General features: G+C 55.6%; 1 protein-coding gene across 1 annotated transcript; it reads left to right on the top strand.

Annotated features, from left to right (window-relative positions):
- The first annotated feature begins 7,679 nt into the window (after positions 1-7,679).
- On the top strand, positions 7,680-9,642 carry LOC141976834 (glutaminyl-peptide cyclotransferase-like protein). Its single transcript, XM_074937999.1, has 3 exons — positions 7,680-7,701; positions 8,401-8,517; positions 9,317-9,642. The coding sequence occupies exons 1-3, from the start codon at positions 7,680-7,682 to the stop codon at positions 9,460-9,462; spliced, it is 285 nt and encodes a 94-aa protein (XP_074794100.1). The 3' UTR covers positions 9,463-9,642.
- The last annotated feature ends 5,152 nt before the right edge of the window (positions 9,643-14,794 follow it).

The raw sequence follows: 14,794 nt of genomic DNA, 5'->3' as shown, positions 1-14,794 counted from the left end.
TGGCTAAGGAAGCACTAACGGCCTTCCCTCATCTTCTCAGGTCATATCCCCAGCAGGGAGCAGGAGGAGCAGGGAATCTGGCAGGGAAGGGGTGTGACGATGTGACGCAGCAGGGAGGGGGGAGTGTTGACCTGGGAATGTGCCCTGGGGACGGGAGACCTGAGAGCCTGTCACCTGAGCCAGGAGGGGGAGGGGGAGGTGACACCTCTGCCCAGGAATGTGGATGGAGGCTGCAACAGGGAACCTGCTCGGTGGGTTTAGGTTCAGTTTGGGGCTGGGTGGAGGAACACAGGGAACCCCAGGGCTGGGGTCTAAGCTCCCTGCTCCCCCAGAAGGACTTCACTGAGGGGTCCTGGGTGTACCCACAAGCTCTGTTTTGGACTGTGTTCCTGTTGTCCAATAAACCTTCTGTTTTACTGGCTGGCTGAGAGTCTCAGTGAATCCCAGGAAGAGGGGTGCAGGGCCTGGACTCCCCCACACTCCGTGACAAGGGGTTATTTACTGAGGGGGCCCTATACAGCGCCCAGCCCCCCACACCCCACCCTGGGCTTCCCACAGACATAGGCAGCACCTTCCCTGCACGGGGCTCTGCTACGGCCCTGCTTCCCCACCCCCCGGGGCCCTGGCAGGTGCTCCCTTAGCTGGTGACACAGGGGCTGGTGTGCTCGGTGCCGGGGGTCGAGAGTTTGCTCCCAAGGGTCCAGCTGTTGAATTGGGAGCACCATGGAATAAATGTGAGATTCCCTGAAGCAGGGATTTCCTGGGGGAAGGGAGAGTGGCTTTTCTACCCTGTGGAGCCCTCCAAGCAGATAGGGCTCTTCCCCTAAGGAGATCTTCATCTCTGCATGGCTGGATCCAGGCTCCCCTGTAAGCACAGAGAGACGGCGGGTTAGAGGGGCCAGTGTCACCCCACAGGCCCAAGCCCCCTGACTGGGATGGGATTGAGGGGAGGGGAGGACAAGACAGCTGCCCAGGGTGGGTAGGTTTCCAGGGGTTGGAGAGGTGGGAGCTGCTGGCCAGAAAGAGACCTAGTGTCTGTGTGCACTGCCCCTCACCCCCGCCCCACCCGCCACCACAGACCTACCCACCTGGGACACTCAGAGTGGGGTAGGGCCAGGCATTGGGGTGGCTCCAGTTCACAGTGGGAAGGGGCATCTCTGGACATCACACACCCTTCATAGCAGCCTCAGTGTGTGCACGGGACACCCTGGTCTGACTCCTCCCCCCACTGACAGGTGGTACAGGAGCTGGGCCAGCTGCCCAAGGGTTATGTGCAGATGAGGTACCCCCATGTTCAGAGGGGCTTGGCAGACTTGGGGGGCCTTGTCCTGGGATGGGGGAAGGGATAAGAGAGGGGGGTCATGTCACCTGGAGTCTCCTTCCAGCAGTAACCAGCCTCGGCCATGATCAGCACCAGGGCCAGCAGAACCCCGGAGACCAGACCCAGACGGAGGATGTTGCCCCAGGTGAAATCCAGGCGCCTCGTGAGGGCTGTGGAGTTCTTGGAAGTATCAGGGCTGGATTCTGAACTCAGCTCCTCCAGGGTTAATCCAGAGTCACCCTCTGACAGCAATGGGTTGAGGGCCGGATTCTGATCCATTACCCCTGGATCTAGCTACCCATCTAGCTATTTAATGAAGGATAGATGGAAGAGGCCAGCTGGGCAGCCTCTGTGTCCCAACTCCTCTGTGCACCCCCAGAACAGGTACAGACCTGAAAGAACTCTCTGCTCTGCAGCTAACCCTGGGGTCAGGGATCCTGCCTCCGCCTCCCTCAGATCTAGAGTTGCCCCTTTCATCTGTGATTCCACAGAGTCCCCATCCCATAAGAACATAAGAGTGGCCATACTATGTAAGACCAAAGGTCCATCTAGCTCAGTAACCTGTCTTCGGACAGTAGCCAATGCCAGGTGCCCCAGAAGGAATGAACAGAACAGGTAATCAACAAGTGACCCATCCCATGTCACCCATTCCCAGCTTCTGGCAAACAGAGGCTAGGGACACCATTCCTGCCCATCTTGGCTAAGAGCCATGGATGGGCCTATCCTCCATCAATTTATCTAGGGGGTTTTTTTGGAACCCTGTTATAGTCTTGGCCTTCACAACATCGTCTGGCAAAGAGTTCCACAGGTTGACTGTGTGTTGTGTGAAGAAGTACTTCCTTTTGTTTCTTTTAAACCCGCTGCCTACTAATTTCATTTGGTGACCCCTGGTTCTTGTGTTATGAGAAGGAGTAAATAACACTGCCTTATTTACTTTCTCCACACCAGTCATGATTTTACAGACCTCTACCACCACCCTCCCCCCCGTTAGTTGTCTCTTTTCCAAGCTGAAAAGTCCCTGTCTTATTAATCTTCCCTCATATGGAACTGTTCCATGCCCTCCAATCATTTTTGTTGCCCTTTTCTGTACCTTTTCCAGTTCCAGCATATCTTTTTTGATATGGGGCAACGACATCTGCACACAGTATTCGAGATGTGGGCATACCATGGATTTATAGAGGGGCAATATGATATTTTCTGTCTTATTATCTATCCCTTTCTTAATGATTCCCTAAATTCTGTTCACATTTTTGACTGCCGCTGCACATTGAGTGGATATTTTCAAAGAACTATCCACAGTGACTCTACGATCTCTTTCCTGAATGATAACAGTTAATTTAGACCCCACCATTTTATATGTATAGTTTGGATTATGTTTTCCAATGAGCATTACTTTGCATTTCTCAACATGGAATTTCATCTGCCATTTTGTTGCCCAGACACCCAGTTTTGTGAGATCCCTTTGTAACTCTTAATGGTCCGCTTGGGACTTAACTATCTTGAGTCGTTTTGTGTCATCTTCAAATTTTGCCACCTCACTGTTTACCCCTTTTCCCAAATCATTGATGAATATGTTGAATAATATTGGTCCCAGTACACATCCCTGGGAGACACCACTATTTACTCTCTCCATTCTGATAATTGACCATTTATTCCTACCCTTTGTTTCTTACCTCTTAACCAGTTACTGATCCAGGAGAGGACCTTCCCTCTTATGCCATGAGAACTTACTTTGCTTAAAAGCCTTTGGTGAGGGAACTTGTGAAAGGCTTTCTCAAAATCTAATTACACTATACCCACTGGATCACCCTTGTCCACATGCTTGTGGACCCCTTCAAAGCATTGTAGTAGATTCCTGAGGCATGATTTCCCCACTCAGGTACCTGTCCGTGTGGTCCCCGGGCTGATTGGATATGGTGATGTTTCAAGCCCAGTGAGGTTGTTTCCACCTGTAGTTTAGAATGAGAGCCTGTCAGGGCAGGGGATGAAATGGGCAATCAGGGGGAGCTAAGAGGTAGAAAAAGCGACTCAGCAATTGGGTCCCTCCCCCCTCGACTCAGCCTTTATGGTCACTCTAACCTCCAGGGAGTTAGTGGATTTTATCAGCTGGGGAAGGGACTGGTTCTGCAGCTGCTGGCCCTGACTTCTCTGGGCATACTCTGATAGGGAGCATCCCCCTGGGAAAAGCCTCACTGTTCTGCAGCTTGCCCTGGGGGCAGGGTTCCCCCTTCCCTCTGCCTTACATCAACAGCTGCTGCTGCAGCTTCCCCCGGCTACATGACAAATCCACTGATTTCCTGATCCCACACTGGGCATCCCCTCTGTAAGGCCCCAGGCAGATCCTGGCTGTGAGCATCTCCTTGGGGCATAGACTCTGTGAAGGCTGGGCTGGGTACAGGGCTGAGAGCGGGGACTCCAAACCAGGCCCCTCACCTCTCACCACCAGCTCCACATGGTCACTGGGATCTGACCAGATGAAGGCTTGTGATGTGCTGCCATAACGTCAGGTGTAGCTCCTGCTGTCACCCTGTATAACACTGCGGATGGGAAACGCAGTCATGTCTGCAGGACTTTCCATGTGATGCAGCGTGGTGTGGTCTCCTCCTTTGTACAGAACAACCCTCAGCCCTGGTACCTACACTCACACTGGATGGTCACGGTGCACCCCATGGCCATTAGCTCCCTGGGGCTCACAGAGATGGAGGGTTTGGGATAGAACTCTGCATGCACAAAGACACAGGACTTCTATGGGGGAGACATATACCCTTACTCCTCAGTCTGTCTGTCTGTCATTTGATCTCTCTGTGCCCAGCCCTAGGGCATTCAGCTGCCTCCCCTTGTCTAATGTTCCCTGCATTATAAACCCAGCAACAGCACAGGTCTGTGGAGTTCTTGGAACCCAGGGGGAGTGAGAAGGTGGAAACAATGACTTAGCAATTGGGACTCTCCCCCCACAGCTCAAGATTTATGGTCACTGTAATCTCTAGGGAGGGTGCAGTGCTGATGCTGTAGTCACCGGGGCCTGACTTCTGTGTGTGTCCCCAGAGAAGGAGCATCCTCCTGGGAAGCTCTGCAGCTCCCCCTGGGGGAAGGGTTCCCCCCTGCCTCTGCCAAATCAACAGCTATTGCTCCCCCTTCATTGGACAAGTCACCCATCATATTACCTCATGCCTAGCTAGGCATCCCCTTGGATCCAGGGATAAGGAAATGTTGTTAGCCTCATTGGATGTGTGATGCATTTGAACGCATTGCTCAGAGTGTTCAATCTGTTTATGTGAAATTGCAGTTATAGGTTCTTATGTAAGCAGGCTCTGAATGAGCTTTCCCAACACCTAGTGATGAGCTGGGGAGAAGACATCAGGAACTGACCATGTTTGAATAGACACACCCACTCTGCCTAGGTGAGCAACATGATGGGGCTGCTTTGCCCAAATGATCACTTTTATCTGGTGTTGGATTGCAAATCACTTTGTTATTGAGGAGGCAGAGGTAATAAAGTGTGGTTATCCTTTTGTGAATCAAAGGGAGCAGAACTGGCCTTGGTATGCCATGAATGAGGGGGTCACTCTCAAGTTAACTGCATTCAATAAGCAGGAGGTAGGGGTGCCAAAGGCCAGTGGAGATGTGAGAGGGTATTTGTGCCCATCTGGCTTTACGTGCCATTTGACTCTGCACTGTTTAATAACAGAGCTTCTTAAGGCCCAGTTGAGAGTCTCTTGGTTTGGATCACTCGAGCTGACATCACTGATAGCCCAGTCTAAATATGAAGCCTTAGGTCCGTTGTGGGACAGTGTCTCTGGTGAACGAGGTTGCCTCGCTAACTGCTGGAATCACTGAGCATTGGAATTGCTGAGAGCTGAGTTAAGTGGTGGAACTTCAAAACATCCCAGAGGTTGCAGTGGAGAGGGCCGTGGCAGGGTGACTGGTGGCAGAGCGCCGGAGAGTGGCAGAGGGAACACTGGGGGGTGGCTGGCGGTGCAGTCAATGAAGGTGGAGTGGCCGGCTATGGAGTGAACAAAGGCAGACAGCGATGCAGAGTGAACAGCGGCACAGCGACGGCTGCCGAATCACTGCTCAGTGCTGCCCCCCCCGCTCCCCCCGGGGTGGGAGGTTAACTCACGCAAACACACCTCCAAACACTGGGTTTTCACTGACCAAGGACAACTGTGAGTGGGGTGCGGTGGAGGGAGAGAGGACTGGCGTGTTAAAGGGACATTTGTTTGTCAGACTGTCACACTGCAAGGTGAGAGACTGAGGAAACGGATGCTGCCAATGTACTCTGGGGTGGGTGTTTTACTCATGGTCTGATGTTTTCAAATCATGCTTGTGGTGTTTTCCCAAGTAATGCCAGGTTCCTTTCCCCTTTTATTCAAAGTTTTCTCTTCTATACATGTACTTAGTGCTTGTGAGAGGAGAAGTACTGGCTCTTAGAGGTACCAAGTGGGGGGTGTAATTTTTTTCAGATTACTGGGTGTGGACTCGAGCTGGTTCTGTGTTGTGCTGTCAAAAGGAACCCAGCCCTGGTTGCTGCTGACTCCCCCCGGAGTGGGCAGAGGCATCATTTGATTTTCCTGCATTCCTCCCCTAAGGCTGGAGCTGAATGCACCTAACGGCACCCCTAGACCCTAGGACTTCACTTGTGGTGGACAGCAAACTAAGAGTGCGGTGTCATGGACAGAAAGGGGAGTGGTGTGTTAACGGGATATTTGTCCGCTGGTCTTTCAGAAAGGGGGAAACTGAGGCAAAGCCACTGCTCCACCCGGGGCCAGGGATTTACTTGTTGTTTGCATGCGTTTGAGTCATTGTTGTCATGTTTTCTCAAATTAATGCCATTCTTCCTTCTCCCCTTAATAAAATATTTCTTTTGTCGCACACAGACTCAGTGCTTGCAAGACAGGAAGTATTGCTTCTTAGAAACACCCAGGGCTGGTGTTTAGTTTTCCCAGATTTCTGGATTGGAGCTCAAGCCAGTGTTGTGTTGTAATTTTGAGAGGAACCCCTATATATTGAAGCCAGAGCTGGAACTGGAAGAAGGCTTACATATGTATTGCAGAGGAGTTTAATCTCCTCCTTTCTACAGAACAGCCCTTATGCCCTGGCACCGACTCTTTCAGAGGATGGTCACAGCTCCTCCCAGGGCCATCATCCGCCCTGGGGCTCACAGAGATGGTGGGTTTTGCACAGAGCTCTGCATGCACAAAGACACAGGACTTCAAAGCGGGAGACACAAACCCTGTCCCTCAATCTGTCCTTCTGTCCCACAGAGGGGTATTCTGGTGCCTCCCCTTGTCTAATGTCCCCTTGGTAATAAATCCAGTGACAACACAGGTCTGTGGAGTTCTTGGAACTGGCGGACTTGGGTTCTGATCTCATCTCCCCCAGGGTAAAACGAGAGAAACCCACTGAGTGCAATGGGGTGAGGGCCAGATTCTGATACATTACCCTGAATCTATCTATCTATCTATCTATCTATCTATCTATCTATCTATCTATCTATCTATCTATCTATCTATCTATCTATCTATCTATCTAATGAACACAGTTCTGATAAGGCAGCTGCTGGCTGGGGAGCCTCCTCTGTACAGCCTCAGATCAGGGTAAGCCTGAGGAATTTAGGAAAGACCTCCCTGCTCTGCAGGTAGCCCCTCCATCCCAAATCTAAAGGTGCTCCTTTAATCTGAGATTCCACAGAGTCCCCATCCCAGCCCCGGTACCTGTCCATGTGGTCCCTGGGCTGGATGGAGCTGGTGATGTTTCAAGCCCGGTGGGGTGGCAGCTTGGGAAAGACAGGGCCGCACCTTCCTGGGGGCCACCGACTCAGCCGTGCCCTGTGCCATCCTGCTGGAACTGGCCACGGCCTTGGACGTGGAGCTGCTGAAGGCCAAGGAGCAGGTGAGCGCTTCCCAGGTTGGGGGTTCTACTCTTGTCTTGGGGAAAGGAATGGAGTCTAGTGTGTAAAACCAGGGGGGATGGGAGCCAGGACTCCTGGGTTCTATCTCTGGCTCTGGGAGGGGAATGGGGTCTAGTGGTTAGAGCAGGGGAGCTGGGAGCCAGGACTCCTGGGTTCTATCCCGAGCTCTGCTGCTGTCCTGGGTGCAGTCCTCTCACCTGTCCAGCAGTGTCAGGTGTTGAGCGAGCCCCGTGTCTCTCCCCAGGGCTCTGAGGTGACGCTGCAGCTGCTGTTCCTGGACAGCAAGGAGGCCTTCGGGGAGTGGAGTGAGAGGGATTCCCTGTACGGGGCTGTCCATGGCCAAGGCTCAGCACCAGCCGGGCACCAGCCAGCTCCAGGCTATGGTGAGAGCCGCCCGCTTGCCCCTCTGGGGAGTTCTGCCTGGGGGATCTTTCAGGCTGAAGGGAGATGGTGGGGGTGCCTGTCCGGGGTAGGCGGGGGGCTCAATCCGTCTGCACTGGATCTTGTACCAATCCCTACCTCAGATCCTCCTGGGGTGACTGGGCCCCTACAGATTTAACCCCTTGTTGCCGCCTTGCAGAGCCTGTTTATCTTGCTGGACCTGCTGGGGGCCCACCACCCGACCATCCAGAACCACTTCCCCTTCACCGCCTCCTGGTTCGACCGGCTCTTTGGCATCGATAGCAAACCTTCCTTTCTTCCAGGGGTGGGAGGGGGCTTGCCCCCCCAGGCACCTGTAGTGGGACAGCTACTTCCTCCCCCCCACCCCCCCCCAAGTCCTGACGGTCCTGCGTCTGTCTGACAATGAATAAAGGTGCCTGGGTTCTAGCCCCAACTCTGGGAGGGGAGTGGGGTCTAGTGGTTAGAGCAGGGGGGCTGGGAACCAGGACTCCTGGGTTCTATCCCCAGCTGTGGGACAGAGCTGGGAGTTGGGGATTCAGTCCCCAGGGCTGTTGACCTGGCATCTTTCACCAACACTTTATTTCCCTCAAACACGACTTGTCAGGTTTGAAATCCCCCTCCCTCCCCGGCAGCGTCTCTGTGTCCTCAGGGAGCTCTGGTGTGAGCAGCCAGGTGTGACCCCCTGTGGGGCTCGTCCTGCCACGCCCCCAGCCTGGCAGGTCCCAGGAACCAGCCCATTCCTCACTCTCTTCTCTGTGTCGCCCAGAGAAGCGTCTGCACCGGGTGGGCCTGCTGCAGTCCCACCCCCGGGAGCAGACGTACTTCCAGCGGGAGCCTGCCTATGGGCCTGTCGAAGAGGACCACGTCCCCTTCCTTCGCAAAGGTACCTGTCCTGCCCCTCGCTACCGGGCGTCCAGGCGCAGAGCAGTGTGGGATGGACAGCTGGGGAGGCCTCCCCGGGGGAACCAGGGCAGAATGTGTGCAGACAAAGTGTGGTGAGACTCCCCCAGGCTCCCACACAAGCCTGGCCTCATGAGTGGAGCAAGGGACTGAGACCTGGGTTCAGATCCTGGCTTTGCCACTGCCCTGCTGGGTGACTTTGCCGCTGTCTTCCTCAGTTTCCCCATCTGTGAAGTGGGGGGAATCATTCTGACCCCCTTTGTAAAGTGCTTTGGGATCCCCTGAGGACAAGGGCTATGCAAGAGCTAGGTGTTATTTACAGGGGTAACATGCTTTATAGATGATGTTTGCCTGCCTGGCACACTTCACCCCAGAGGTGGCTGCATTTTGAACTTAGGCTCTGGGATCCTTGGGGGTGAAAGACTTTATAAACACATCATTGCTATCTAGCCACTTGGCCCTGACTCACTTGATGTCTCTGGCCAATCTGGTTCCCATAATGCACCTGGCCAGCTGCTCGTTGCTAGGTCAGGGGAGCACATGGCTCCTAGATGTAAGGTCAGGTCATGCCTGAGGGCCTGGCTCCATCTCCTGAGACAGTGTGCGCATTTAGAATGTTGCACGTCGCCCGCTATTGGCTGGGCCACATGGGGATAATAGTCTACTACTGCTGACAATAGTGGAATTACTCTTGTAGCTCCAGCAGTAGAGGCTGGTGCTTGCAGTGATGCAGATCCTGGGTTGGATCCCTGCTGACTATCCATGTATCTGTCTGGCCGTAGGAGTGCCAGTGCTGCACCTCATCGCCACCCCCTTCCCGTGGGTCTGGCACACGATGGAGGACACGGAGCAGAACCTGTACCCCCAGACCCTGGAGAACCTCTGCAAGATCCTGGCTGCCTTCCTGGCCAAGTACCTGTGGCTGTGACTACCCAGAGCCTCCCCTGGTGAAGGGACCAACCCCTCCCTGGGTCTTACAGGATCCTTTACCCTTCCTGGGCCGAGCTCCATGGGGCCAGCGGCCAAAACACCCTAGGGACCAGGCAAGGTGGCTTTTGGGGCCCGGGCTGTGGCAGCCCCTCAGGGGCTTGGGGAGGTGTTACAATGCTGGGATGATGGGAAGGGAGATGTGCTGAGTCTGTTCCGGGGCTGCAGCAGGTCTGTGGCCAGCCCAGAAGTGAAACCTCTTGCTTGAGCCCCTTGAGGTTGGGCCTTCCTGGGCTTTACATGCCCTCCAGAGCTCCAGCCGCCGGGGCCTGGACTAGCCTCTTCCCAGCGGGGGGCCTGGATCCCAGCTGGTCATGTCCCCCGGGATCCACGGCTCAGAAGCAGGAATAACTGGGCTGAACCTGGACTGTGCCAGGGGCAGGACACCGGGGGCTGCGGGGGGGCCAGACCTGCACTCTCTGCAGCGTGGCCTCCAGCTGCCAGCCCACCAGGGGTTCCTCCTGTTTACGGGGCCCGTCCAGCCCTGAGGTGCTGGGCTCCCAGCCTCGCTCGGGGGCTGCTCCACAGCGACTCTCGTAACAAAGAGCTGCCCTGTCAGTGCTGCTGCCCCCTTCCCACATGCCGGGCAGCCCTGGGCACTGTGGGGCTGGGACACTGCTCCTGGCATGGCTGTTCCCTCCGCTCCGGCCCCTCCTGCCAGTCTCCAGCCGCAGCCCCAGCTCCCATCAGCAGGCGCAAACCCCAGCTCCCCTCTGCTTCCTTCAGCTCAGGGCTGCCGGGCCTGACTGTGTGTGAGCCATGCGGAACCAGCGCCCCCTTGGTTTCGCTCCACCTCCTCCCTCTGGATTGAGAGGCAGCACAGCCTAGTGGGCAGAGCACTTGACTGCACCCATGGGATCTGTTCCACGCTCTGCCACTAACTGGCCCTGTGAGTTTGGGTAAAACCCTTTTCCCCTCCCTGTGCCTCAGTTTCCCCTCCCATCCTTTGTCTAATTAGACTGTGAGCTCTTTAGGGCAGGGACTGTCTGTCTCATGTTCTGTGTGTATAGCACCTAGCCCAAGGGGGCCTCTTAGTGCTAATCTGACAGACCCATAATCACACCCTCTCAGCTCACCCAGCCCAGCGGCAGGGTGGTGGTGGTTATGGTTTAACAGGAGATGAACTGATTCCCGGCGCTTCAACTTTTCATGTGCTAGAAGCTGGTTTATTTTCACTGCTCAGTAGCTCCCAAGCAAAGCAAGCGCTAAGCCGCAGGGGCGCTGGGTTAAAGGCAAATTGCACTTGAATTAAAAACCCCTTTGTGGGACTCTGTGACCCACCCTACGGGTACTTCCCAGGCACCTGCTGTGTGAAGATCCAAACACTTTGCCCCCCTCGGTGAGAGAGGCTCACGGGAATGGATTGTCGGGGCGAAAGGGTCGAGGGCTGAAAGCTTTGAGAGCCAGACCCTGCCTGGGCCTGGCAGAGCCAAGTGTCAGGGCTCGGGGACACTTGGGTTCCCTTTGTGGGGGGGTTAAATAGCAACCAATTTCTGGGGGATTCCAGATGAAATCTTTGCTGCAGATCTCAGGGGGGCTGGGGGCAGAGGCGGATTTTACTCTGGAATTGATAATTGCTCAGACGTTTCACACGGGAATGGAGGCGACGTTTCCTGAGCTGCCCAGGGATTGGCAGGGCCATCGCCACAGAGCTCGGCTGAGGCTTGGCCCCAACCCCCTGGATGCTGTAAGACCCTGGGCCTGGCTGTGTGTGGACCCGGGCTAAGCTGACATGCCCGTTGCGGAGGGGAGCGAGGGGCTAGGCCTGGCATCTGCCGAAGGAAGTAGCCTGGGGAAGGCAGGTGGCTCCCAGGTGCCATTAGAAATCTGAGCCCCCGGGGGGGGGAGGGCAGCAGAGCCCAGGGGAGACGGGAGGGTAACCCCAACTCTCAGAGCCCTGCTCTCCGGGCCCTAAGAGGAAGCAGGTGGGCGAGAAGCGGGAAGCTGCCCCCTGCTGGGGGGCAGAGGTGCTGCTCGAGCAGGCAGAAGCTGTGGGCGGGGTCAGCGATGGGTGCAGGGGCTGCCCCGAGGCTGCAGGGACTCAGGCTTCAAACTCAGGCCACTGGCTTATGGCCTCGTAGAGGGCGTCCCCAGGGCATTGGGTTGACTTCACGTCGCGATGCCCCTTCAGGGTGTAGCTTTCGCTCAGGAAGCCCCCGGAGACAGCACATTGGATCAGGCTCTTGGCAACGGTCAGGGTGGTGTTGTCAGGGGCTGTTTCTGCAGGACACCAGCAGCCCCCTGTTAATTTCACACCCGCCCCTGGCCCCTCTCTGCTGCTCAGGGGATGTGAATGTGGCCTGAGTAAATAAACACTCTCTAGCCACGTTCTTGATTGGCCATGTCAGTGTCTCCCCCCCCCCCATCATTGTGTTTGGTAATGCGTCTCCCCGCCTCCACACACACATTTGCTTCGCCACGCTCCCCCTCCCCCTCCCTTTCCTGACCCTGTGCCCCAGCCCAGTGCCCCACCGTGGTGGAACCAAGAGCAGCTGTGAACTTCCTAGTTCCCCTGGGGGCCTAGCAGGGAAATCCATACAGACGGGAACCACGTACTGGAGAAGCTGCCCAGGAAGCTGATTCCCAGTGACTTATTTTTCCAGTTCTTGGCATGGGCCCCCATGGTGCTCCAACCTCTGCCCTCCTAGACTCTGTCATCTTCGCCGATCAGGAAGCTGCAGGCAGAGCACAGTGTGAGACCTGCACAGGCATGTCGGCCGCACCCTCCCCTCCCCATCGCTCTTGGCAGCTCCCCCAGGGTCGTGGCTGGCCCGGCCCGGGTTTGAACCTGGGACCATCAGAGCTAGAAGCTCAATCCTCTGCCATGGAGCTAAAGACCCACTGAGGAAAAGGACTGGAATGGAGGGGCCCGAACCTGTATTGCACTGTTTGGCCATTAGGTGGCGCTGTGTGTAACGCCCCCTTTGGAAGGCACCAAAGGCCCCACCTGGACAGAGCTGGGGGTGGAGTGAGGGCTGTAGCGGGCCCAGATGTGGGGCAGGAGAACAGCACTGGGAGCCTCTGCCCTGCTGGAAATTCCCAGCTGGGTTTCCATCTCCTGACATCACCATCTCAAAACATTTCACGGAGCAAAATCTGTGGCCAGGTTTTCGTTGCGGGGCGTCAGGCCGGCTGCAGGGAAACGTGTCAATAACGCCGGCATGGGGCGGTGTCACAGAGGCCTTTGCTGGCCCCCACCCCACCCCATTGCCACGGCTCCAGCCCCCCACACAAATGCTGTAGGAGTGTAACTGTACCAGGCTAGTTAACACATTACAGCCCCGGTGGGGGTACAATCCTCGGTGCTTACGGTGACAGCACTGCCAAGAACACATGTTAAACCAATCAGCGAACCCACCCGCCTGCTAATGGGCTTACCAGGGATCCCTCCCCTGACTCCAGCCAGGGCTCCGGCCGGAGCGCAGCCCGTCAAAGCCACCCACGGGCTTTTCAGTGCTTCCAAGCTCAGCACAGCTTCTGCTGCAAACATGACCCCTGGGAATCTGTGAGTGCTGCAGGCCGGTACCTCGATCTGGGAACAGGTCATTCGCAGCCAGTGTCTCGCTCCCCAGGGCGTCGCTTCGAAAGGCTGGGGGCAGAGGTGGGAATTTGCATCCCCGCCTTGGCTGGTCGGTCGTTTTACAAGTGTCTTGTGATGGTCCTGACCCTTCCCAGGGTTTGCTGGAGTCACGTCTCCCCCAGAAGAATCACGTCCCATCCCCCCAGACTCCAGACCCATTTGCATTTGTAATACAATGAACTCCGGAAATACCCACACTTCGTCCAACCAGCTTTGTGCAGGGTCTGGGAGGGAACTGCCGTCTCTGGCCCATTTCTCCGGACAGAAATGGGTGGAACCAAGTGCTGTCCGGCACCCTTGGGGAACCCATTGACTTAGTGCCTGGACAGGTTTCTCCTCTGCCTGGCATTTCTGCTATGGCCTGTCACAATGTCACGTTTTGACGTTGCATTGAAGAAGCATTCTGCCATCACGCCAGCACCCGGCCTTCACAAACCCGCCCGGTCGGCTGGCAGCCTCCAACCCCAGTTCTCTCTAGAGCCCCTGGGCCGATCTCTCCCACGCCCCTCCTTACTCAGGGTGCCTCCAAACCTTTTCCTTCCAGCACGCAGTTCATTTTCTTAACTTCCGACACGGCTCAGCTGCATTATTAACGATGAGGCTTGACCTGCTCCATCACATCCTCTGGGTCCTCCTTGCACTCAACCGGCTTCCCCGGTGCTCCCAGTGTCACCGCAGCCAATTGCTCCTGTGCTGGCCGATGAGCACTTCCACCGTCCTCCGCCCGTTTCTGACAACCCCACGTCTGCACCGTCTCCTCAGCTCCTTCCCCTCGCCCGCCTTCCCCTTTCCTTGCGGCGCTCGCCAGCCACCCCTTGACTTCCCCATTCTGCGGCTTCCCTTTCTGAGCATTCTCTGTCACTTCCTTAAGCTTCTGATTAAAAGCCTCGTGCGCCCGATGCTGAGCTGCCGCCCCGGGTCACGCTTTCCCCTCCACTCTCTGGTCAGCCTCAGAGACAAGCAGCGCACACGTGTGATCCCACGGGCCGGCCGGACGCAGTGCGGCCCCAGATCCTCCATGCATAACAGCACATTTCTTTACAAACAATCCAAGCCCTCCTTTACCATTTCGGCCATTCTTCGCCCGCATTTTACTCTTGAGGGAGTTAACCTTTTGCTGGATCTAGTCTTACATCTCTTCTTCAAACTTTTCCCCTCCCCTGTAGGCCCCTAGACCGTCCCAGCCAGAGTCTCCACACACGGCTAGGTCTTTACTCCCGACTCAGAGGTTGTGACCCTGCCCGGTCCGGTTCCAGCCGGTAAACTTGGGTTGGAGGATCCCCCAGGGAAGCAGATTTATTACCAATTCAGCTTCAATCTTACTTCCTGCTTAAAGAGACCTCAAGGACCCAAGCCCCGGCCAGTATTTATTAGTTGTTAGTACAGCGCTCAAACAGAAAGGCAGATCCATTACCAAGTCTGCTGAACCAAATTTTGCAGCCGTTGACATAAACGACAGACTGATCCCCGTGATGTCTTTTGCCACGGCTTGCATACAGCCTTGCATTGGGAAAGAGGAAGAGATAAGCTGGAACTAAGTTACCTATAAGTAGTCCAAGCTGTATGCAAGCCGTGGCAAAAGACATCACGGGGATCAGTCTGTCGCCTGCAAAATTTGTGTCTGGTAAATATCATAGACTTCCCAGCACACAATCACACATCTGCTGCTTAAGCATAAACTTTTACCATCACT

Source organism: Natator depressus, chromosome 23 (assembly GCF_965152275.1).
Source record: "Natator depressus isolate rNatDep1 chromosome 23, rNatDep2.hap1, whole genome shotgun sequence".
NCBI lineage: Eukaryota > Metazoa > Chordata > Testudines > Cheloniidae > Natator > Natator depressus.
This window is presented reverse-complemented; position numbering and strand designations above follow the sequence as displayed.